Source organism: Zalophus californianus, chromosome 5 (assembly GCF_009762305.2).
Source record: "Zalophus californianus isolate mZalCal1 chromosome 5, mZalCal1.pri.v2, whole genome shotgun sequence".
Lineage (NCBI taxonomy): Eukaryota > Metazoa > Chordata > Mammalia > Carnivora > Otariidae > Zalophus > Zalophus californianus.
The window spans coordinates 80,332,865-80,360,249 of record NC_045599.1 but is presented as its reverse complement, the minus strand read 5'-3'; the positions used below and the strand labels follow the sequence as shown (position 1 = coordinate 80,360,249).

The following is a 27,385-nucleotide window of genomic DNA, read 5'->3' as shown; positions in this document are numbered from 1 at the left end:
TCTCATAAGCACTTCCTAAGAAATCTAATATGGAAAGAATTCTGGCAACCAAAATGACTACAGAAATATCAACATAAGCACTGATGACTGAGCATTACATTTATAATTACATTTAGAACTAAAACTAAATGAATTAAATTAAAAGGAAAAGGATATAGAATGTAACTGTTATATACTGACCTTATAGTTCAACCACTAAAAAATGAAATGAGCAAGGAATGTGAATAGCATATACAAAAATTACTTATAACTGTGTTCCATACTCATATTGATAATGGCTGTATTAGTAATGTCATTTTAGGCTGCTGTATGTATAATTCAGGATAAAGGAAATAAGAAATTATGGCATAATTTTAATCTGATCATCTCCTATGTCCCTGAGAAGAGGTTACATAAAAACCCATAGTACTTAAATTTATTGGAAAATATCAATATAAACTCATATATTATTTTTGGATATGTATATATTTAAAGATATAGTATTTCTATGTGCTTCTTGCCTCTTCCTACAAACTTAATTTTATTAAAATGCTTAGAAACAATGACTAGACCAACATAAATAGGCATCCCTGATATCCAGATTTTAAATTCGAAATCCAACTTTCCACTGAATAATCCGGAGTTTGATTTCTTGGAAAAAGGCTGATTCTAGGACTGAGATGGGAAATACACAAGATAAGGCCAGAAATTTCTGTCAAACTATACAGAGAGTAGAGAAAGGAAGGAATCAAAAATTACCAGAATGCTGTCAAAACGCTCACAGGCCAAATGGAAGAGGTTCCCACTGGGCAAAAATGAGACAATTTATGCTTCAGAAAAATAATAATGCCAAGAGACTGAAACATATCACAACACATTTAAATCTATGAGCTCATAATGATAGGGAAAAAAGCCGATGGGTCTCTGCAAGATGATTGGAAATCAGTTCTGTATCTTGGAAACTGGTAAATTACAAGAAATAATTAAACATCTATACTGTCTTCCTTTTTATACTTATTACTCCCTTGAGTTTATTAGTTTAGCACCCTGGTGTGCACAGGTGATAAACTAATAAAGGTAGTGGTTTTTATTGGGGCAATTGGGATTCAGATAGTGCACATGGATGGATTCTAGGATGGCAGACAAAATTCTATTTCCTATTCATGTAGTGGCTACAAGGGTGTTCACATTATATTAATTCATGAAGCTACATATATTTTTTGTGGTTTTACATATTTGTTTTATTTTAAAACAAAAAGTCATAATTTATACAGAAACCTAACAAATAGATTCTTAAGTTTTTCTAGAGAGTAAATATAGAAAAATAGCAAAGATAAGTTTGGAAAAAAGGAATAATATGCAATCACTTTCTCTACCAGTTATAAATATAAAGATTTGGTAACTGAAACAGTATGGTACTAGGAGGAAAATAAGTAAGGAGATGAATGGAACATAATAGCTCAAATTTTTAAACTCATACACACAGACTTAATATGAGAACTACCTAATTCATATGGTAATTAAACATACATTTCAAATTGATTTAAGATCTAAAACTGAAAAACTAAACTATAAAGGAGTTAAATAAAATACAGGTTAGGTTGGGGGAGCTAAGCAAAAGGGAAAACTTTTTAAGATACTCATAAGATTCAGAAAACATAAAAGAAAATATTGACATTTGAATAAATGGGAAAAAATCTCAAAGATGAAATATAACTAATTTTTTAAATGACAACTAAGATTATGTATTAGTACCTTATATGATAAGCAAAAGATTATTATCCCTCACATATAAAGAAGGTTTATATATTTTAGAAAGCAATAATTTAATAGAAAAAAAAGGCAAAGATCACGAATAGGTAATAGATGAGGGAAAATAATACACACACACACACACATATCTACTCCATATAGAAAATGATGTTCAACCTCAATGCCATTCATAAGTTTTCACCTATTGGATTTGCAAAAAATAAAAAATGTTTATATTAAAAATAACCAATGTTTGAGAATATACAGGTATACAGGTACAGGTACTGTCACAGAATCTTTTCTCCTCCTGGAAATCTTTTAATTATTTATTATTTATTATTATCATTTTTAATGGTAGCACTAGAGTTTATTAAGCTGCGCCTTAATACAGGTACTGGGGCTTGCCCATGATCCTCTTGATGTACAAGGCCCGGACGTTCTGCCAATTCTTCTTTTGCAATGACTCCAAAAAACTGACATCTAAGTGGATGTTGTACACAAGCTCATCATCTGTCATCTTGACATGGCCAACAGCCACTGCCAGACACAGCAGCTTCTTTATCTGGAATCTATCGTGGACTTCACTTTATCCATTTTGGCCACCATGTTCTCATTGTGGGTCAGCAAGAAAGGGAATTTGCCATCTTCATTCAGGTGTGGGCCCAGGATTTGTGGGATCTGCTTGATCAGAGATTCTGAGGCCAAAAAGGCATCATACTTCTTGGCCAGCTTCTTGACTAACTTTTTATTCTTGTTGAGGTTCTTCAGTGCCTCAATGTCCATGTGGAGAATATCCATAACCTTGGCCTCATCACAGTGCTGCTGATCCCCCAAAACACATACAAAGAATTTGGGGCAGGGAGTGGACTTAAGCCTGATGGTGCCTAAGAAGGGTTTGTCCTTCTGAGGGTCAGAGTTCTTCAAGATGATCTGCAGCTCCACCATCTCCAAAAACTTCCTGGTTACCAATCAGGACCCTCCCCCTCCCTCCACCGACCCCCCCACACCCCACTCCACCACCCCACCACCCCGCCCTAAACCCTGGTCTTGTACAGGGTGTCTCTGGAGCCTTTGCTGCTCGTGGTGACTCACTCCGCAATAACTGGAAACTCCTGGAGATCGTTTAAATGAATATAGCAATTTTTGAACCTAAATGAATTATCTCTTTCATACTGTTCATCTTTTTGTCTTTTGTGCTGAATTCTAAGTAAACTCATTTGTTCCATCTTCTTAATCATTAACTGAATCTTCATCTCTGATTATGCTACTGTTCAGCCCATTTACTGAGCTTTTTATTTTGATGATCTCTAATCGGCTAATTTTTTTAAGCCTGTCATTGTTTCCTGGTTGCATTAGCTTCTTTAATCTCTTAAATGATATAAATTATACTGCTTTAAAATCCTACTTGTTCTTTAATTCTATTTTCTCTGGCATTATCCATGAAATTTCATGGATTCAGTTATCATTAAATGTTTGGTAATATTCAGATGGGTGCTCATCTTCTGCTTTAGTTGTGCATTGGCTCCTACCTAATCACCTCCTTTTCCTTCTTTTGCAACAACAGAAAATGCTGGAATAAATTCCTTATATACAAATATTTTCCCTTTTGTAGGATGGATTCACAGAAGTTGGTGAAATAGTTGTTCATTATAAATTTAATAAATAATGTCAGATTATGTTACTTACAAGTTGGAATAATTCACACACCCACTAGCAATCTGTTAGCTAGCCTCATTTCCCCATATCATCACCACCTTTGCTGATGTTTTCAAACTAGATTTTGGATTTCTCTAAGTATTGCTAGTACACTATGAATTAGAGATTACCTTCTTTGCAGTTGTACTTAAATACTCACTATTTGGCTGAATGAGTGTGTAAGTTCAGCCTCTGGATCTCTGTCATCGTGCTTTCCTTTTTTCCCCCATATTAATTTTCACATTCTAGCATACTACATAATATACTCATTTATTATATTTATTGTTTAATGTTTGTCTCCCCCTACTGAAACAAGAAGCTGGAAACTCTATTTTACTCATAGATATTTCCAAATGCCTAAAACATGGGCACTTAATAGCTACTCAGTATATATTTGTTGAATGAGTAAATGAATGATAATTCACTTAATATCCAGTAAAAACTTGGAATATTTTCTCCTGAAAAAAAATGTTCTGCCAAGTGCTTATTATAAAGATAGATCTGCTTCCTCTAACAAATATTATGAACTCCTACAATCATGTCTATATTCCAAGCTGGCTATACAACAAACCTGCTACAAGAGTAAATCAATATAACAGAATTCCTTCTTAGAATCCATTCAGGAAGCATAAGCCACCAGCAGAAACAAAAGAAAATGTTCAGTGTGGTCTTCTGAGTGTGGACCCTGAGTTTTTGAGTGTGGACAGACACTGTCTCAGAGAAAGGCTTCAATATATTCATAATTAATTTATCAATCATATTGCTTGTTCTGGAAGTAATAATAACAAAACAATAGTTTAAAGTAAATGTTGTCATTTTAAAATACCAAACATCAAATAATATAATTTTAAGTGAGAAGACAATATATACCAATTAGATAGTCTCCTGTTTTTATGGTGACTTTAAAAATAATACCTCCACGTAGCACTTTATAGTTTTCATTGGAGCCTCACAACAACAACACTGGGAGCTAGGTAGTACAAATATTATTACAGTCATTTCAAAAAATCAGGAAACTGAATCCAGTAAGTTAAGTGATTAATTAGTAAGGAAGGAAGCCAGCACTTGAATACATGTCTTTGGAAACATTTCTTTCTGAAGAAGCAAGAGATTAAACAAAAAAGCAAATATTTGGAGTCAGAAGTATTTTTCTATTCTAACTCTTTAATTACTAGGAATGGAAACATCAACCACTGAATTATCTACTCTAAGCCTCAATTCAGCATCTATTTATTTGCCATTGGGCAGAAAAGGATAAGAAAACAGCCATGCATCAAAGGAAATCAATTATCCAATTATCTAAAATTTAAAATATACTAAAAGTTTGTTATTATATTGTTCATTCATGGCATTTCTCTGAAACATAACATTGTTCTCTATTTTCCTTCTGTTTGCAAGATACTTCTGGATGTAAAAATTCATTGTTGTGTAATTTATCTTTCTGCCACCAGCCAACAGGACAACTAAAGCTGGGCCAGCCACCTGATATGGTGCTGTGAAACTTAAGAGAAGGAGGTTCTGTTGTTTTACCTCTATTATCTTCCCTCTCTTCAAGGGCATCTGTCGCATGCCAATCCTTTTCTACCCCTATGCCCTACTTCCAGTCCCCAAGACTTCAAGTTTTTGCAGTTGCATAAAGATTAATCTTGGTAATGAATCAGGTTGGGGCACAAAGTTCCTTTCCTCCTGTTTCCCTTCTCTTCTGCCCTTTTGGGCTAGTCGTTGCCTTAAAATTCTAATCAGTTTAACAAACACTCCTTGAGTGCCTTCTCTGCTGACAATACTAAGGTGCTAGGAACAGAAAGATATGTAGAGCACAATCCCTATCCTTAAGGAGATTATAATTTATTAGGGGACAGAGATAATTAAAGAAATCAAATTGTTATAATTCAATACATACAGTGGTTAAAGATAAGCTCAAGGTTTTATAGAAAGAGAGAGGAGGAACAATTAACCATTCTAAGGGTGGAAATCATGCTAATACAAAAACTGCAAGAAATGAAATCTGATCTTACAGCATGGGTAGGAATTAGCAAATGACAAAGAGTGTTACAAGTGGAAAAGGAATATGAATAACTACATAGAAGCATGATGCCAAAGGTTTTGTTCAGGTTACAAATGCGTATTTCGGGGGGCATAAAATGTGCTAAAGTTTTGAACATGTCCATTCAAGGTGTCCTTACAACAATTAAGTAGAAATGTTTTTCAGGAATCTTAGGAGAAAAGTCAAGACAAAATATCTAGCTGCCACCAATAGTATAATAAGTTGAAGATAAGTACAACTGAGAAAAATCAAATAAGGTCTGGAGGAGGGAGAGCATTGCTATTTTATATGGCGTGGTTAGGAAATGCTTCACTTTTAGGGTGATTTTGAGCAAAGATCTAAAGTGAGAAGATTAGTCATATGAATATCTAGGAATAGAGCTTTCCAAGAAAAAGAAATAGCAAATGCAAGGTTCTTGAGTTATGAGTGTGCTTGGATTGGAAAACAACATGGGGTCAGTACGGATGAAAAATATTACAAATGGAGAAAGAAAGTAGAAGGAAGTGATGTCAGAGAAAGAATAAGGAGACAGATGAAGTAGAGCCTTAATGAACATTATATAGACTTCATTATGTGGAATTTTACTTTGAATAATATTGGAAGCCAGTAGAAGTTTAAATTGGCAAAGTAATATGATTTATGTTTTGAAATTTGAAATTTGAAATGAAATTTCTATTCCTGTCTCTGAGCTGCCACTGTGCTTTGTTTGAGTCCCCCAGGGGGACAAGAGTCGGTGCTGGGATGAGACCTCTGCCCGCCAGGCCTTTGTGGAGGACTGGAAGAAGAAAGGCTAAAGGCCCTGATGGTCAGAATGAGACACCAGGGGCTTGGCAAGGGGGTGGGGCAAGAAGGGCCAGACAGATGGACAGCCTTGCGTCCTGGCAAGGGCCTAACCAAGACTAGATCTGAAGCAGGCTGGGCCAGAGCAGCTGAGAGGTGGCAGCGGCAGACGGGGTGAGTTCCAACAGAAGCAGAAGCCGAAGCCTACTTCCCGACCAGCCCTTCAGGTGGGGACGTGGGGTGCCGCGCTGGACACTGGAGTAGACGCAGGCCTTTTCCCCGTGCTGCACTGAAGCCTCCGTCGCCCGCAGCAGGTGGCAGTCAGGTCTCCGGGGCAGTGCTCCGGTGGAGGGGCAGGCAGGCAGCCGCGGCGGGGCCCCGCCCAGCCTCCTGCAGCCCCACGGGGGCAAGGCCAGCCTCCTCCGGGACCCTGGCTGGAGGAGCCCATGGGCTGCTGCCTGTGGCTGGAGGAGACACAGGATGGCCTCAGAGGGGCCTGCAGCTCCTGTCGCATGGCCGCCTTCTGTTCCTTCAGCTCTGCCAGGGTGGGCTCTAGGGTTGCCTCGGAGGGCCGGGGTGCCCCTGTATATTCCTCTTCCAGGCAGCGCTGCAGGGTGGGGATCATCCTCTCCAAGGTGTGACACTCTCCCTCCAGGAGGCTCCGCAGATGTCCAGCAACCTGGTCGATGCTGGACACATATAGTTGGTCCTTGATGACGCTGAGGTCCCTCTGACTGCTGGGTTCACCAGCTCTCATCTGCAATATCTCCTGTTCTGGCAGATCACACCTAGGCTCCTCCAAGGCAAACCTACTCTGGCTATTACTTACCGAATCTGCTGTGTGGGGCAAAAGCAAAAACAGGCCTTTGTTGTTGTTGTTGTTGTTGTTGTTGTTGTTTGGAAGGCCGTACCATTAATTCATGAGAGAATGATAGTAGTTTAGAGTGGTAACAAGAACTGGTAGGATTCAGGTACCTTTTGAAAGTAGAGCTCACAGGATCTTTTGAGTTTGAGTATATGAGAAAGGATAAAATTAAGGTTCAAGAGATAATACAAAGTCTCAAATAAGAAGGACCAGTCAATAAGAAAGGAAAACAAGTTATGAATGCACAGAGCAAAGAAAGTATATTTGTTTAAAGGAAGTTTAGAGAAGGAGAATGTAGCAATATCATCTAAAGCAGTAGAGTAAAAAAAAAAAAAAAGGATAAAAATATCCGTTGGAGTTAACAATTTTGAAGGTGTTATCTTTTGCCAAAGCAGTTTCAATGAAGTGGCAAGGCAGAAATTGGATTGCAATGGTTTGGAGAGTGAATGGGGTCCAAGGAATGGGAGACAGCACTAAATGTTATCACTTCAAAACTCAACAGAGTGGAAAGAAAAGGGTTATAGTTGCTGGGTATTTAGAGTAAAAAGAAGATTTAATCAATCATGTGTTGTGACTCGGAACCATGAAAGATCCAGGGTAATCTCTTCGAATCCAGGTTTTCAAGGACAACCTGATGGAATGGGTCATTTCTGCTTTCCAGTCATCAAGATTTAAATGTCAATTTGCTTTGGAACCCAAGTCACGGAGAGAACTCCAGAAGAACAGCTCAACCATTCAGCAATCATCCAGACAGAAGCATAATGGATCCAAAGATGTCACCAAAGCATTAGGAAGCTGCCCCTGGGAAAATGACATGTTCATTAAGTTTGTGCAGCATTTTATTCAGTTCTAGCAATATCTGGCTTAATCACTTCACCTGATAAATCATCTGTTTAGCTTCAACTTTTGCTAAGCAGATAAAAATGTTAAATTCAATAAAAAACCATACATCTTACTTTCATTTAAATGAGGTTTATACAGATTAAAAGATTATTTAATTGTTATGGTCTCAATAAGGCCTTAATATTTTTCAACTTTTAATCAAGTACTATCTATCATATACAGATTATGCAATATCCTAAAGGTTCATATATTAACCTGTATTTTGAAAATGCCCTCCCATTAGAATAAGCAGGATAATAATCATAAAACTTTTAAACTGGAAGGAGTTTTAGAGACATCAAGTCCAAACACCTTCATTTCTAAATGAGGAATCAAGCTCATGAAATCTTGGTCAGGGTAAGGGTTACATAAATACCAATAAAAACAAGGTGAAAATCTCCAGGATTTCAATACAGTTTTCTTTCTACTACTAACCTATAATTTTTTTAAGTAGTCTCTGAAAAAAGTACTGGGATATAATCACCAAAATCAAGTATCTCAAATGTATTGACTCCCTTATATGTATCCCGTATATGGCTCTAGGCATTGCTCTTAGTCTTTTTTTTTTTTAAGATTTTATTTATTTATTTGAGAGAGAGAGAGAGAATGAGAGATAGAAAGCACAAGAGGGAAGAGGGTCAGAGGGAGAAGCAGACTCCATGCTAAGCAGGAAGCCCGATGTGGGACTCGATCCCGGGACTCCAGGATCATGACCTGAGCTGAAGGCAGTCGCTTAACCAACTGAGCCACCCAGGTGCCCGGCATTGTTCTTAGTCTTGACATAAATTATTTTATTCAACCTTCACAGCAACTCTAAGAGACAGGTACTATTATTAGCCCATATTGCAGATGGAGAAACTAAGCCTTAAAAAGACTGAGTAACTTTTCCAAGGCCACTCAGGTAGCAAGTGGTAAAGCTGGAATGGCACCTGAGGCTCTAGATAGTCTGCTTATTTCCTGATGCAGGCTAAACTGTTCTTAAGATTTAATTCAAAAAGCAGTGACTGAAAGGCTACTACCAGGAAGACAGTAATTTGGGAGCTGAATAAGATATATTAGATACAGAGCTTAAAAACCTATCAAAAAAGACCGATGCATCTACCACTAACTGTGATACAGAACAAAGAGTGTTTAGGGAAAAAAGAAAAGCAAAGTGCACTGAAGAGAAAACAATTTCAGGGCTGAGGGTGGACATGAAAACAGCCAATACTACCTTATAACCTATTGAGATCTGCTTTGAACCAATCTGTTACCAGTAGAGCCCAGTGGATATACATGTATTTCTTTTTATTTTTTTTAAAGATTTTATTTATTTATTTGACAGAGAGAGACACAGCAAGAGAGGGAACAAAAGCAGGGGGGAGTGGGAGAGGGAGAAGCAGGCTTCTGGCGGCGCAGGGAGCCCGATATGGGGCTTGATCCCAGGACCCTGGGATCATGACCTGAGCCAAAGGCAGACACTTAATGACTGAGCCACCCAGGCGCCCCACATGTATTTCTTTTTCATATTCTTAAATGCTTATTATTCAACTCAACTTTTTTTCTATACCATACTCAACTCAGCCACTTCTAGATTTAGTTAGCACTCAGGGCATTTTTTTAATGCCCATGGTGCAGAGGGTAAAGAGCATGCACTAAATAAATCAGCTGTGCAAAAGCTCTCTTAATATATCAAAGAATCTTTACAGAAAGTTACTGGAGGCCTCAAAGCCTCCATAAAATAATCCACTTACATTCACTGTCCTCTTAAGTGGCAACCTATAAATTTATGAGTTAGTTTCTTGCTGAAAAGTCATATAACTTGTGTTAATTTCTTAGATGACCCTGGTTTGGTAAGAAAAGTGCAAATGAGAGTCAGAGTAAGGAGACTAACTCCTGCCAAATACATCCCATTCTGGATCCCTAGGTACCAGCCCAGACCATTCAAGAATCACTGCCCCCTCAATGGAATATTTTGACACATAATTATGTTATGATATATTGAAGATGAGGGAATATATCTGTGATTTTTGTTTAAGGCCCAAATTCTAGCGATACTTTTCTTTAACTAAGTATTACCAAATATGTTTTATTTTTAAATATCCAACCTGTATAATAAACTGCATATGTTTTTAAAAGTCAATAGAAAAGCCAGTATTTTCCCCATTTACTTACCAAAAACATTACTATTGCAAGCTAACTTGTACAAATGAGAAGTATGAGTATCTGGGGGTGAAAATAGTATTAAGTCACCTTTTTATTGAAGGGATGGTCTATCCAAGCCTCCACTTGAACTTTTTGATTGCTTTTCCTAGTTTTTAACATGGGAAGTATTTTTTATCTCTTCCCAGTAAATAGAGTTCTGACCACTAAGAAGGTGGAGACACAGACAACTTTTGCATGTACTGGTTGGCCAAGTATCTCCAAATCTCTCCTTAAGAGGACCTGAACCATCTCTATCAGTGTTGGCCAAACTGCCTTCATTTGCATACTGCTGTCATGACTTCTATATTATCCTTATAACACCTAGACTCTTATACTCTTAATATTTTAGTTTAAATGGGATCATTATTTTTACTTAAATGAATTTACATTAAAAAACTTTCTACTTCTATTTTAAACAAAAAATCAGTATGTGTCAGTAAAAAATGCCAAAAACCTCTAGCTAGACGCAGTGGTTTGCCAAGACCTGCTTTCCAATTATTAAACATGGAGATCAGCAAATGTTAGTGAGCTATTAAGGACACACTAGTCCCACACTGGGTTTTTTTTTTTTTTCTCCTTATTCTAATTAGGAAAAAAAATTACGAAGAAAGTGACTTTCTTTCCATGTGGCTCAGTGTTTTTTAATGTTGTGCCCATGTACCTTCTAAAATCATCTCAAGTACCTCCAGGCAGCCAAACAGCATTCTGAGAAACACTGCTGTAAATTATCCAGAATTTCATAAGCCCATACCTTGCCACTTCTAATTGGTCCAGAATTCAGTATCACTTTTGTCATCTACAATCTTATCTGAGTTCTCCCTCCCCTCTCCCCAACCACACTAATCTCCACTGTGCTTTTCTCAGAGCAAGACTAGGAAACTGCTTCCCACCTGACTCCACTACAGGCTAGCAGCTACCAGTACCAGCTACCAGCAACTTTCTGGCTCAGTCCCCAATCAAAAAGATAATGGTGGGTCGCATATCTACTTATACCTCCTACAGATTTACTTTTTCACTTCAGTGTCCTACTTTCGTTTCTCACAAGTAATAAGATACTTGAAACGCCTGTCTTCCTTGAATTTCTGCTGTCTCGAGCTTTAATATCATTCCTTCATTCTCCATGTTAGTAACTCCATATTCCACTGGGAAACAATGTTCATTTCTTAACCCTTGAATAAATACATTATTCATTCTAGTTTCCACAAATTCTAATTTTGGATATGATACTTTTATTATCCACGATATTCTTAAACTATAAATTTACAACATGGTATACTTTCTACTAGAAAACAGTCAAGCAATGCAAGCACAATATATACTTTCTTTTTGAAATTACAGGAAGCACAGTATGACCCTATAAAGAAATGTTAGCAGTCAAATGAAGATGTTCTGTACTATCTTTACTGTAACCCCCTTTCCAATTATCCTAGTATTTAAAAAATCAAATTTAGCATTGTTGAAGACTAGAAATACTCAGCATTGCTATAAACTAAGAGTCAGTGGTCAGGGTTAGTTATAGTACATGCACCTGTCATTTTTCACACAAACTTCTACCAGGTTATTTCTTAAACATTACGTGTGATCAAATGGCTTTTTTCCCCATTTTATGGGCTTTTAAAGGCTCACCATGATTTGACTTACAGCTATTAATTCTAATATAGTTGGGCAGTGACCTGATGACCCACCAGATCATCCAGAATTCAAAACAAAGGACACATACTGGTCAACTGCTGGCTGGCAAGTTCATGAGTGACCAGGTCAAAAGCCCTCAGCAAGTATACAGGAAAAGATTAATGGGAAGAGGAAGAAATCTTCAGCTAATGCCACAGTAAAACTAGGTGTTCTATGGAGATATTAAACACAAAATCCAGCCACATTGGCACAGAACTCTATGCCGGGGTGTTGACCATTTTCAGACAACTTAAATATTCTTTCTCTATTTAACAAATGGTAACTGCACTTCACTGAGCCAATGATTTGATCTGAAAACAAAATACACATTGTACTGAGATGACCCATATATTAGTAATTCATTAAAATGGTCTCAAACTGAGATTCTTTACATAGGGGGAAACTGTTAGGAAGAGGGAATCAGATGATAGATATGGTATTCCTGTGTTGAACTACTGCAGCCCCTCATCATGTTTACCCAGGTATCTCCTTAAGGTCTTATTTGTGAAAGGCTGTGATAAAACTGAATAGAACTTTAAACTCATTTGGCTTTTGAGATTATCACTCTATTTAACCTTGAAAGCTTTTTGCATTTTCTCATGCCTTTGTTTGCTTTCAGGAATTTACCTTCATTTTAACTTTAATCCGTTTTTTATCTCCTGCCTCATCTTCAATCCACAAGGTTCAACCTTTTTTTTTTTAATCTGCAGTGTCTACAGTATAGGTGGGGGTAGGAAGGCTTCTGTCTCCTTTTTATAAAGACATATAATATGGTCATCTTAAAAGTTATACATACATACATATGTGTGGATGTATATGTGTGATTAACCAATGATCATTTTATGTTAGATTGAAAAACTGGTATCCGAGTAATACCTGTTCTATATTAAGTAGCAGTAACACCTCAGATTTATTGATTCTGACAGTTATTCTATGCTTAAGGTGACAGCATTTTGTCTCAAAAAACCCAAACATTTCAACATTACTTCTTACAAAAGTAGAAGCAAATACTTACCAACTTTTCCATAAAAACCACTGTATAGAATTGTAGTAGTTTAGACCAGCTTTGCACAGCCAGGGACATTTTTTGCATTAGGTATTACAACACAAAACCTAGGAACTATGAGCTTTCCAAGGGCCCCCTCCCCCAAATTTGTTTATCAGCTCCAAAAACAAAAATAAATCAATGTACAAATAATGTCCACAGAAATGTATGTCAACTGCTACTCAGCTCATATGCAAATACAAAAAAATTAAATCTCAAGAGCAAAAGAAATAATTTATTCTTTTAAAATAAAATTATCTAAAAATTTTACATCAAAAAAATCAATCTAATGTGATGCATTCAAATAGGTGCATGAGAATTAGAATGTGATACAGTAAGGAGTGGGGTCTGCCAAAGTAAGCATGCTTAGGACATATGCTGTGATCACTATAGATCCTCATTTACACGTCAGCATGGTAGTAATTAAAGGTGGTGAAACACTGAGGATTTTGTAAAGCAATGAAAAAATCTGTATTAGAACTATTTATATTCTAGGAATTACTTTTTCACAGACATTAAATCAGATAAATTGGGATTTCCCTGAAATCTTACCCACTGAAGAGAAAACCCAGGGGACTTGGGTCTTCTTATAATTGGTCTTATTTTTATCTCTTTTCTGAAAACAATATAAGTAGAACAGCTATACTCCAAGATAATTAAATATGGCCAATATTGTCCCAAAGTTATTATGGGTATCAATATATCTATGGTAGTTTTTTCTTCTTTTGCCAAGAATTCAAATATGCCAGAGATATACCATAACATAGACACTCAGGAAATGTTCCCATACAGTAGTAATTGTTTCATGTTTATTTTCTTTAACCACTCAGAATGTCTAATAGTGACCCCCATACATACATTTCTTACTTGAGAAAAATCAGAGCAGAGAATTCTCAGTAGAATGTCATGGGCTTTTAAGGATCAGACTTATAAACTACCTTATATCAAACCACCACATCCTATTACAGTTCCACACCTTGTTGAGGGCCCAATATAAACTTGGACTTAAAATCAAGCACCCCAGTGTTACAAGCTAGCCTATTTTTTCACAATAATAATTCCATGGAGAGAAACTGCTCTTACTTTCTAACAGGTTTGAGACTTTGAAATGTGACTGCTTCTCTTCAGTAATTTTCCATCAAATCTGCAAGATACATCTCGACAGTGAAACACCGTTTCTCATTTACCTCCTCAACAAGAATGAAAATCTATAAGGGAACATTCTTTATATAAGGGGACACTCGTTTTACTTAAATAAAACCAGGATGGATCTATGTGGCTTAGTTTCTTTTTCCAAATATTTCTTCATAAAAAAGTATTGATTTCTTAGCTTCTATGACTTGATGGGAAAATTTCTTTTCAATGTGCTATCTGTATCTCAAAATGATATGCTGACTTACAGTTGTTATGACACACTGTTTGAGTTATACTAAACCAGTCACATTTAGTAGCTAGCTTTCTTGGTGACCACTAATCTAGTCATTGAGAATACAAGTTGTAACTCAAAGCCATGAACTAAGTATATGGATTAGCAAGTCTATACATAGGATGCCGGCAGGGGACTGAACATTTTTATTATTTATTTATTTATTTACTTACTTATTTTAAAGATTTTATTTATGTATTTGACAGAGAGAGACACAGAGAGAGAGAGAGAACACAAGCAGGGGGAGTGGGAGAGGGAGAAGCAAGCCTCCCGCCGAGCAGGGAGCCCCATGCGGGGCTCCATCCCGGGAGCCTGGGATCATGACCTGAGCTGAAGGCAGACGCTTAACAACTGAACCACGCAGGCACCTCCTGAACATTTTTAAAGTAAAACATTTCCAGTAGTAGAAACAGAAATGAATAATTTTGAAAATTTAAATCACAGTGATGAATTGTGTCACAAAGTTTCAAAACTGCAGCTACTTCAAAAGCAGTATTGGAATGAAGTTCATTCTGAACTATAAGTCCTTGTACAGGAATGTGTCAAATAACCAGTGGTTCCATTTTCCCCAAATGCTATATTCTTGCCCCAGTCCAATAGTAGGTTAGATGATAAATAATAACAAAGCCATCTAAACCTTTAATGCTTCCACATAATAAGCTTTAGTTAACTTTAAATGATACTGGGTGTTATACGCAAAAAATGAATCATGGAACACTACATCAAAAACTAATGATGTAATATATTGTGATCAACATAACATAATAATAAAAAAAATTGTATAAAAAAAACTTTAAATGATACTAGTGGCCTGAAATCTTGCAAAATTTCCTGAAACGGAGTAAAAAAAAAAATAAGGTTTATCAAAGTTTACAAATGTAAAAGAAAACATAGGTTTTATCATATCCAGGATAAATTTCACTACTTAGAACCAGGTAAAAAGATGCCCCACCTGAACAAGTGAGAGATCATAATTATTCTGTTTATTTATAAAGAAATGTCAATACTTTCAAGCTGCAAGGGTAAGAGTAATATGGCAGGTTTGTGCTTAGGAGCCATGAGAGCCCAGCTCTCCTACTTGCATAAGTTAAATTCCCTGTACCTCAGATTCCTGTCCATAAAATGGAGCAAGTTTAAAGAAGACAACAGTTACAAAGAATTTTGAACAGTGCATCCTGAAATATTGTGGGTGCTCACAAACATTCATTTACTCCACATCCCTCAACAATTATACAAGATTAATAAAACACTTCCAGTAACTATTTGGTAATTCTGCTTTAATAACATAAAACACAATTTTATATAATATAAAATCATTTTGCTATTTGGGTGTGAATCTTATGTGATTAAACAAGAAAATTGTTTGTTGTCTAAGTAGGTTAAACTAATTTTCTCCCCTGGTAACTTTTTTCTTTTTAACAATTTTATCTATTTACTTAACAGAGAGAGAGAGAGAGAGTAAGAGAGGGAACACAAGCAGGGAGTGGGGGGAGGAGGAAGCAGGCTTCCCGCTGAGCAGGGAGCCCGATGAGGGGCTCGACCTCAGGACCCTGGGATCATGACCCGAGCTGAAGGCAGATGCTTACCGACTGAGCCACCCAGACGCCCCTCCCCTGGTAACTTTTTATACTTTTCATCTGGTTAGAAGAAACAACAAAGAAAACAAATAAAGAAAAAGTTCTCATTTTTATCAAAATTTCCAAATTCAGCTGTATTCCAACCCTAGCTGGAACTACTAGAGCTTACACGGACATCTCTACCAAGTCAACATTAAGAAATGCCCAACAAGCTTCTTCACACCTATAGCCTTCTTCCTTCCATCCAGCCATTGATGTGCTAGTTTGGTTCCCTGTGCTGAACATTCAGAGCCCCAGATCATCATATGCCACTGTCTCTGTCATTCAGTTCTTAAATGTCCTGTCATCATCAGAGAGGCTTTCCCCAATCAGTTCACCGAATTTACCACTTGACTCTGACTCACATTACTTTTTACCTCACCAATTTGTTGTTTTCTTTTAGTAATAATCATTATCTTATTCATATACTTGCTCACTTGTTTAATAAACTTGTTTAGCTTAGAATCCTGGCCTGTGTACCACTGTACTGCTAACATATAAAATACTACCTGGTCTGTAACAAACACTCGCTAATTATTAACTGAGAGGATGAATCTTGATCCCATTACATATAGTGGAAAGGCTAAGCACTTTCAAAAGCATAATGTCTATTGGACATTCTTCATCAAGGTATGTTTCCACTGTTACTTACAAACTGTATTTACCTCAAAAGAACACAAGTCTAATGTAGTACTGTCTTCAGCCCAATCCACATCAGGCCATCAGCAAAAGAAAACGAAGCCACTTATCCAGAAAGATAACAACAAAAATGGGTTCCTGTTAGGATCAAGAACACTTGTAGCCTCATAAAGTGAAAGCCTGAGGGAACAATGCCAGACAGTAAATCTATGTTTTAGCAAAGCTGACAGAGATTTCTTCACTAGGAAAAAAAACTCGGCATGACAAGGTTTTATTAGATGGTAGTAGTGCCATGTAGTGCCTAGTGATCAATTGTGATACATAGCTGTATGGTGTATACCCTTCCTGAATTAATTACTAAAAGAAAAAATAGGAGAAATTTTTGACAGTGAAGCACAGTTTACACTTCAGGAATTTCTTTTTCGGCATAGAAAAAATAACTTTTTATTTATTATCCAATTAACCATAACATCCTCCAATATTTTTGTAGCTATTTCCAAGTTGTCCACTGGTCACAGCCCTTTTATATGCACCTAGAATACTGTTTGTGAACATTTCCTGGGAGCACACAGAAACCTCGGCAAGGCGCACATGATTCTGTCATCTGGAATTAATCCCCAATCTTCTCCCATTTTCTATCATCTTGTTTTTCCAGTTTTCTAACCCCCCAACTGGTTACTTAAACTTGCCTTCATTTGCAATCTGCACTTTCCTTGGATGCCATTTTATTTTCCCCTATTTAGGATGTCTGGTTCTCTCCCACAAAAGGTAGATTCTCCTGGATTCTAACACGTTAGAAGAGAGAGAGAAGTCATACTTCTTCCATAGGCATCAAAAGAATATCATAAATCATACAGTGGGCTTTGGGTATCAAGTATGTTATACTGCTTTCTTATTTCTTTGGCCATCGATAGCCTCTTTAGTATAACTGTAATAATTCTCAGTTAATCTGAGAATTTCCTTTAGGGATAATATTCTGCTTTGTTTTATCTCACCTCCCACATTGCCAGCTCTTTGAGGACAAGGAGCATGTTTAACTCAGCTTGGAAGTCTCTGCAATACTTAACATATAATAGTTGGAAGAGTTGTCATATTAACTAAGTTGAGTTAAATTCTGGACAAATGGGAATGTTTTTGTAAAATTTTAATGTCAGGTTTTAATTTCTAGGATTCCTATTCTATGGATATGTTTTGTTTTGATTACCCTTATAATTCATTTAATAATTGTTGCCTCAGTTGGAAAAACAAATCTTGAACATAGAGGCAAAAGAGCACATAAAATGTTTCATACAAATTGATCCCGGTGGTACATGTTAGAATCAGGAAGATTAGAAAACAAGTGGGGGCCTAATCCCAGACCTTCTTCCCGAATTAGAATCTTGGACATACATCCCTGATAAAGAAGGATTGATAGAAGAATATTGCACTGACAGGCAATTATAAATAAAGGAGTTCGGGAAATAAAGATACCTTCTAGACACACTGTGAAATCCAATGAGCTTCATTTTGCGAAAGGGCACTATAGACTAGAGTGCTATCAAATGCTGTAAGATGTTAATGACCATTCTAATCAGCATCATCACTTTCAGTAGGGATTTTCTGGTAACTGCTTGGAGAGAAAGTTACTTTGAACTAAGCTTTCAGGGATGCACTATATCTGAGACAGACCATATTTTTTAAACATCCCATGAATCTCCACTTCATTCTGCTCTATTTTCAATTGTTTATGAATTTTTTTCAACTCAATCCAACTTTTAAAAATCACCACTGTTGACCTGCTTTATTAAATCCTCCTCTTTAAGTCTCACTTCAATTTTAAATCCATTCAATTGCTTCAAACTTGGTGAATTATTCTAAGTTTTTAAAATTCATAAAATGGGACATATTCATCTATTAGACTATCCAAATTGTAGACTAAATGTGGTGTTGGCATGATTCAAACCCTCAGAGTACATTAAACAGTATCTCTCCCAACCTGATCTGGAAACTTGAAAATGTTTATTATATTAAAAATACTTTGATAACTGTTTGTTTTGTTACAACACAAAATTTCACCAGATTCTCTCTGGCCTTATGCCATAAATCTTAATTAATACTTGTAGGTTCCATAACATCGTTCAAAAACAATGGTAAATTATACGCTACAGACAGTGATTTCTGAATTAATTTCTAAGCACCAGCAGCAAGTCTGCTATTACAAGCCGCATTTAGATCATAAATTATTCTGTAGGTCGTGTTGCCTATACCAAATAAATACGAAGTTACTACAGGTGTGAAGATGGCAATTTGGTAAAATAATATTTAGAATACAAAGGATTCTCTTGGTTAGAACCCTCTTGTAGCTAAAAATAATGATGAAAAACTAGCCAGAGAGTCCCTGAAACACATTTGTTGAAAACCTGCTTCATTTTGAGCAGACACCTGAGAAGAAACTAGTTAACAGCTTGACAGATTCAACAGGGACAAGCATCTTTCCTTGGCACTATTTTAAATTGCTACATAGGAGGGTGAATCAGTGAAACAGGCGGAAAGGCTTGTTAGAAAAAAAGAGGGGGGCAAGAGAGAATGCTAAAAGAAAATATTACACTTTCCAAAATATATATTAAAAATAAACTTTAATTGAATTCATGTACTTAAGGAAATAACTATCTTGATAAAAAAAAACTTCTAAGAAGATATGTGCCTATAAATCAAAATAAAGTATGATTTTTTAAAGATTTATTTATTTTAGAGAGAGAGAGAGCAAGGAAGCGGGGGATAGAGGGACAGAGGGAAAGAGAGAGAGAGAGAGAATCTCCAAGAGACTCCCCACTGAGCGGAGACAACGACACGGGGCTCTATCTCATGACCCTGAGATCATGACTTGAGCCAAAATCAAGAGTCGTATGCTTACCTGACTGAGTCACCCAGGCACTCTAAAAGCATGATTTTTAAAAATAATATTGAGCCTCAGGAGTCTGTTCAAGAATTCGTTCAATCCATAACAACTAAGATATTGCAAGAGTTTTAATAGAGTCATAGGAAACAGGAAAATATTTTCTGAATGTCAGCTTGATGTAAAACAGCCATACCTAGAATAGATATGGTAACAGCGATTCCATGGTACGGGGGATGGCAAACACTTTGTGAAGGGGCAGACAGTAAATATTTTAGCCTTTGCAAAGTCATAGGTCTCTGTCACAATTACTCTACTCTGCCACTGTAGTGCAAAAACAGCCATAGACAATATGTAAACAACTGGGCATGGTTGTGCTCCAATAAAATATATTTACATAAATAGGCAGCCTATTAGAACGGCCAATATCCAAAATACTATCATCACCAAATGCTGATTATGATGTAGAGCAACAGGAAATCTCATTCATTGCTGGTGGAAATGCAAAATAGGACAGCCAGTTTGGAAGACAGTTTGGCAGGTTCTTACAAATCCAGCAATCATGGTCCTTGGTATTTATTCAAAGGAGCTGAAAACTTATGTCTATACAAAAACCTGCATACAGATGCATATAGCAGCTTTATTCATAACTGCCAAAACATGAAAGCAATAGGATGTCCCTCAGTAGTGAATGGATAAACTGTGGTACATCTAGACAATGGAATATTATTCAGGGCTAAAAAGAAATGAACAGTCAAGCCATGAAAAGACATGGAGAAACTTAAATGCATATTACAAAGTGAAAGAAGCCAATCTGAAAAGACCACATACCATATGATTCCAGCTACATAACATTCTGAAAAAGGTAAAACTATAGGGACAGTAACAAAACCGGTGGTTGCCAAGGGTAGGGAAATGGAGGGATGAATAGGCCAAGCACAAAGGATTTTTAGGGCACTGAAAATAATCTGTATGATGCCTCAATAGTGAATGTATATCATCATGCATTTGACAAAACCTATAGAATTTAAGACCAAGAGTGATCCTTAATGTAAACTATGGACTCTGGGTGGTAAGGATGTGTCAATATAGGTTAATCAATTATAACAAATGTACCACTCCGGTGGGGGATGTTGATAATGGAGATACTATGCATGTGTCGGAGGCAGAGGGCATATAAGAAATCTCTACCTTATGTTCAATATTTCTACAAACCTAAAACTGCTGTAAAAAATAAAGTCTATGAAAACACAAACAAACAAAAAATAGGCAGCCAACTGGACGTGGCCCACAGGCTGTATGTAGTTTGAAGACCTGCTTTTAGAGTATGTTAATCCTGGGTCAGGAATCAAAAAAGTTCTCGTGGCTTCTGAGAAACCTCTTCCACAAACCTCTTCTTCCCAGTCTGAGGAATCTCACCTTAATCATAGGAAAATCTTCCTCTGTCCTGTTATTTTTCTCTCAGAGATACACCATTTCTTCTCTATTTCCAGGACACCAGTTTTAGTCTCCTCAGGTGACTTCAGCTTTGGAAATTCTCATTAGAAAGGAAAATACCCTAGCCATTTCTGTTTTGCATAATACGACTGTGATATAGTCACTGCAGCTCTCTGTTCTTGTGTCAACATTGGGAATAAAAATGATACCCATTTTATAAAGTGCTATGAGAATTAAAGTAGTTCCGATTTAGAAAAGTAGTAAAGTACTTAACATTCAGAAGATATTCAGCCATCAGAAAAGCTGAATACCTACCATTTACATCATCATGGATGGAACTGGAGGGGACTATGCTAAGTGAAATAAGTCAAGCAGAGAAAGACAATTATCATATACTTTCACTCATATGTGGAACATAAGGAATAGAGCAGAGGACCACAGGAGAAGGGAGGGAAAACTGAATGGGAAGAAATCAGACAGGGAGACAAACCACGGGAGACTCTGGACTCCAGGAAACCAACTGAGGGTTACAGAAGGGAGGGGGGGTGGGGAGATTGGGTAGTTGGGTGATGGTTATTAAGGAGGGCACGTATTGTGATGAGCACTGGGTGTTATACACAACTAATCAATCGTTGAACACCATGTCAAAAACTAATGATGCACTATATGTTGGCTAACTGAACATAATAATAAAAAAGAATTTTAAGATCTTCAATAAATTTTAGTTACCATTTTTACATTTATGCTGTTCCATATACCTCTGAACAAAGGAAGCACTTAATCTTTTACCTGCATAAAAGAAAAAGGGGAAAATACAGGGGAGAAATATGTTTTAAAAACCTCAAAAGATTATCCTGCTATAGAGAACTGACACAACAAAGCATTGATTAGAATGGTGGCTAGAATGTTATTTAAGATATTTGAGTGACTGTAACAATAAGATCAAAGACACACAATCTCTGGGGCACCTAGGTGTCAGTTAAGCATCCAACTCTTGATTTTGGCTCAGGTCATGATCTCAGGGTTGTGAGATCGAGCCCCACATCAGGCTCTGCACTAAGCAGGGCATCTACTGTCTGTCTCTCTCTCTCTCTCTCAATCCCCTTCTCCCTCTGCCCCTTCCCTCTCTTTCTCCCTCCCTCTCTAAAACAACAACAACAACATACACAATCTCTAGGCAATTCATCAAAACTCTCATGTTTGCTTGTGGACCAAGAGAGGGCAATATGGAGACATTGGAGAGAAACTTGACAATAAGTCAGTAACACCAGCCACATCTTCAGGGAGCAGGCAAAGGGTCAACACAACCTTCCAGCTCACCATTAAGAGAACTTAGCTGGATTCAACAAAGCAAAGGCAGGTGAATATAACTTTTACTATCACCCATCACTCCAGCTAATAAAGAGCCATACAGCTGAGCATTAATCCCACCCAAAGAGGGTATGGGCCATGCATCCTTCTTGAAACAAAAGTTTATTTCAACACAAAATTAGCATATATATAATTCTGGCTTTTCCTACTTGTTCATTGAGAAGCAAACCCTAATTTCCTGACCTAGGAAATCAAGCATGTGAGACTGCATATTAAAATCCTAGTTTTCTACATTTTGAAGAAATTTATCCTGTGGACTTTTGAAAATACTGACATCCATGGTCACTTTTATACACACTAAGTGTTGGCAGTTCTATGTACAAAAGGCAAATTCAGGGTGCCCGGGTGGCTCAGTCAGTTAAGCGTCTGTCTTCAGCTCATGTCATGATCCCAAGGTCCTGGGATCAAGTCCCACGTGGGGCTCCCTGCTCCTCCTGGAGTCTACTTCACGCTCTACTCCCACCCCCACTTGTTATCTCAATCTCTCTCTCTCTTGCTCTCAAATAGTCTTTTTTTTTTTTAAAAAAAAAAAGGCTAATTCAAACTAATGCTATCCCTATTTTTAGTTTGTTGACTTATTTTTAAGTTACTATTAATTAAATGGCTTGAATTGCAAATAATACACATTAATCCTTGAACAACATGAATCTGAACTGCATGGACCCATTTATATGAGGATTTTTTCAATAAATATATTGGAAGATTTTTAGCAATGAAAAAACTCAAGAGACAAACCATGTAGCCTAGAAATACTGAAACAATTAAGAGAAAGTTAGGTATGTCATGAATGCATAAAATACAGATATATACTACTCTATTTTATCATTTGCTACTCTAAAACATACACAAGTTTATTGTAAAAAGCTAAAGTTTATCAAAAGTTATGCACACAGACACGTACAGACCATACTTGGTGCCATTCACTTTTAGAAATGTAAACAAATATAAAGGAGAATTCAATCAACTGCATAAAATTAACTACAGTACATACTGTACTACTGTAATAATTTCATAGCCACTTCTTGTTGTTATTGCAGAGAGCTCAAGGGTTACAAGTATCTGCTTAAAATGCCATGTGACACCAATCATCTCCGCCTGAGCAGTTCATCTCTCTAGTAAATTGCACATGGCAGTAAAAAGTGATCTCTCCTGGTTCTCTGCCTATTAGCAGCTAAATTTTGGGGGAGTCAAAAGTTATTCATAGATTTTCAACTACACTGGGCAGGGGGAGGCAGAGCCCCTAACCCCTGAGCTGTTCAAGGATCAGCTGGATGTACTTTGTATCACAAAATGTCTTATACATACATTTCATAACTAAAAACTTCCCCACATAAGCTTAAGAGCAAGTTGAAATTATGAAAATAAAATTCATATTCAGATTACCCAGATACAACCAAATATATTTTAACACACTGAACAACTGAAGATTGTTTTAGTTAACTATCTTTTAAATATCTAAATTAAACCATTCTGCCTATTCATTCCCTTATTATATTAACAAAGCATTGTGGGGGTATTTATTGGGAAGCAATGGTGAAAACATCTTCTGTCTCCTTGCCTGGCATCACTCAAACTTTTAGCTTTTGGAACATTAATTTTCAATTGTATGTTCAATCTTATATCAGATGCAGGAACCAATTTTGTACCATAAACTCAAAGCCCCAAAGTTTATTATCAAGTCAGCTTATATATGGCTGTTCATAGTAGCACCTAGATTTCTCTTTTTACCTGAACATCTATTTGGTTTCTTGAATTCCAAATAAAATAATTGGTTCCTTACCTTTGGCTCAGACATCTAAACTAGGATCTTGACTCCCTTCTAGAAACCTTTTCTCCTGACCTGTCCAACTCACTAGCTAAGATTTTTGCTCTAAAACTCAGCTTCATGCCTTCTTTTAACATCTAACTACTTTACCTGTTCAGGACTGTAGAGCCTTCTCTTCTCCTGCCCCTACGTTATCCTAATTGACACATTTACTCCTAACTAAGCCTCAGTTCTGATAAGTTGCAGGATATGCAAACTTCCATGGCTGGGAAACAATACATGTATTAATTTGGGGTTTGTTTGAACTTCTGTTGTCAGTAATAAATGCTAAAGTAAAATGCTTGCTGATGAACATCTGTAACATTGAAAGAATGAAAATGACTTCAAATTTCCTCAGATTTGCCAGTTAAGATACTAACTTTCACATAAACTAGCCCAAATTATTGTCAATATTAAATGATCTTGAATGCATGTGATCCTTATTCAATTCATCTAAGGAACTGTTGAAATTATTGATGACACCTATAGTATCCATGTTAATTGTTGATATCCCCCTCCATTAATAGCTATTACTTATGCCCACTCAGCTTCAGGAGAATGCACTGATCCATTTATGTACCCAGAGTGATATTCCAAATGTTCTAAAATAGCATGGGCAATTGGGTGATGGGCATTAAGGAGGGCACATGATGTGATGACCACTGGGAGTTATACACAACTGATAAGTTATTGAACGCTACATCTGAAACTAATGATGTACTATAAGTTGGCTAATTGAATTTAAATAAATAAATAATGAAATAATGAAATAAAATAGCATGGGCATTAACCAATTAGAATGGAAGCTGGACATAACTTTGGAATACAATAACAATTTTTCCTCCTCATACCATGTTTCAATTGGGTGTTCTGTGGACATCCTTCCTGTGATTCACAAAGTCAGGCTTCTCCTTCTAGTGGTTTCTCTTAATCATCTGCATCCAGCCAAGAGATGAGGAAATAAAGTAAAAACATGAGGAATAAATACTTGCTCTGAACCACCCTGGCCTGGAGGTGATACACATCGCTTCCACACATATTCCATATGCAAAAAAGAGTTACATGCCCCACCAAAATGCAAGAGGCATAAGAGGTACAGCCAGGAAGTATATTCAATGAATACAAACCACTGTCTTCATCACATACACAATATATTAGAAGGTAAAAAGTACCATGGGATAAAAATGAGCAAAAGTAAAAAGGATTTTGAGTGTTGAGAAGGAGGTCACAAATTTAAACAACTTGCTCAGAGTAAGATTCATTTATCCAGTGACAATGGAGCAAAAGCTTAAAGGGGCATATGGGTAGATCCATACATGTATCTAGGGAAAGAACATTTCAGGAAAAACAGTCAGTTCAAAAGCCATGATGTGGGATATTATCTGGCAGGTTCAAGGAAAAGTAAGAAGGCTGTCATCGTCAGACCAGCATACTGTAGAGGAGGCCTGAGAACTATGGGGTGGGGTAGATTTTTATAAGCTGTTATAGGCTGAATGTTAGTGTCTCCCCCAAAATGTTGAAGCTCTAACTCCCAATGTGATGGTATTTAAAGGTGGGGCCTTTGGGATGTGACTAGGTTTAGATGAGATCATGAGGGTGGAGCTCCCATGATGGAATTAGTGTCCCTCTAAGAAGAGAAGATACCAGAGCTTTTTCTCTCTGCCATGTGATACAATAAGAAGCCCTCTGCAAGCCAGAAAGAGGGCCCTCATTAAGAATCAAATCTGTTGGGAGCACCTGGATGGCTCAGTCAATTAAGCATCCGACTCGTGATTTGAGCACAGGTCAGGATCTCACTGTCGTGAGATTGAGCCCCACTCTGTGGGGTCTGCTTGTCCTTCTCCCTCTGCTTCTCCCCTTGTTCATTCTCTCTCTGTCTCTCTCTCAAATAAATAAATAAAATCTTCTTTTAAAAAAAGTAATCAAATCTGTTGGTACCTTAATCTTATACTTCCCAGACTCCAGAACTATGAGAAATAAATGTCTATTGTTTAAGCCACTCAGTGTATGGTAGTTTGACGTAATTAACCAAGCTACTAATACATGATATACTGTAAGGTCTTTTGCTTTGACTCTGAAGAAAACAGAGGGCCATTGGTGGAATGTGATTTGAAGAGTGATATGATGTGGGTTACATTTAGCAAGACTATTCAGACTGTCATTTGAGAATACACTAGAGTGGGGTAGGTATGGAACATGAGAGACTAGTTAGAAAACTATTACAACAGTCCCAAAGAGGGATGATGGTAGACTGGACTGTGTTAGTAGCAAAAGAGATTGTAAGCAGATGCAAAATTCTGGATTTGTTTTGAAGGTGGACTCAATGTATAAGCTTTCAGAGCTGGACAATTAGAAAGTGGGAGTCATCATTAACTGATATGGGGGGAGACTGTGAGTGAAATAAATTTGGGGGAAGGCAAGGCTAGAAATCCCTCTGTGGACATATTAATTTTAAAGTATCTATTAAAGATCTAAATGGTGCTATCGAATAGTCAGCTGGATATATGATTCTAGAATGAGGAGAGAGGTCTTGGTCAAAAGATATAAATCTGGCAATTATAAACACACAGACGAAATTTAACCCACAAGGCAGATGAGATCACCCACAAAGTAAGGAGAGAGAGAAAGAGAAAGAATCCAAGGTCTGAGGCCTGAGCCAAAGTAGTGTTAAAAGGTAAGGATAAATAAGACAAATCAGAAAGGAGGAGAGAGAGAAGATGCAGTAGTAATGCAGAAAGAAATCAGAAGAGTGTGGTATCCTGGGAACTAAGTGAAGAAAGAGTTCTCAGAAAAAAAGGAATCCTTGACTGTGTAAAATGCTGCTAGACTGAGAACTGGGCTGAGCAGCCTGAGGCTATCTGTTGACCTTGATGAGAGAAATTTTGGTGGGATGTGGAGTGGCAACAGCCTGAGAAGAGTGAGTGTAGGGAGATATATAAAGAGAGGACTCAGGGACCAGAAGTGCAGATAACCATTTTGAGGACTTTTACTGCAAAAAGAAGCAAAGAAATCAGGCTGCAGAGGAGATTTTTATCTTAAGATGAGCCAATACCATGCGGTTCCCAACATGTATCAACGGTAAGCTGCTTGAGACTCAAATATAATCACAGACATACCCCAAGTCACACATTTGTTTAGATGGCAGTAATAGTAGCACAAGTCTCAATTCTATCCTTGGTCAAAATATAATTATTTTGGTTTCCCTTCAATGATTAACTTAGAAAAATTCGCATTCAATCCTGCTAACAATTTAATACTTTTTAAACATATTCGATCAATGAATGCCTTCTCCTAGTTCAACTTAGTCACCACAATTATCG

At 37.0% G+C, this 27,385-nt stretch overlaps 1 protein-coding gene and 1 pseudogene across 1 annotated transcript in view; both read right to left on the bottom strand.

Annotated features, from left to right (window-relative positions):
• Positions 1-1,225: 1,225 nt before the first annotated feature.
• On the bottom strand, positions 1,226-2,984 carry LOC113928525 (annotated as a pseudogene).
• Positions 2,804-27,385, bottom strand: part of LOC113928402 (coiled-coil domain-containing protein 24-like) — a 61,471-nt gene continuing 36,889 nt past the window's right edge. The window contains exon 3 of the mRNA XM_035727456.1: positions 2,804-7,916. Coding sequence (XP_035583349.1) covers positions 6,474-7,007 — 534 coding nt within the window. The 5' untranslated portion in view covers positions 7,008-7,916 and the 3' untranslated portion in view covers positions 2,804-6,473. The remainder of the gene's footprint in view (positions 7,917-27,385) is intronic.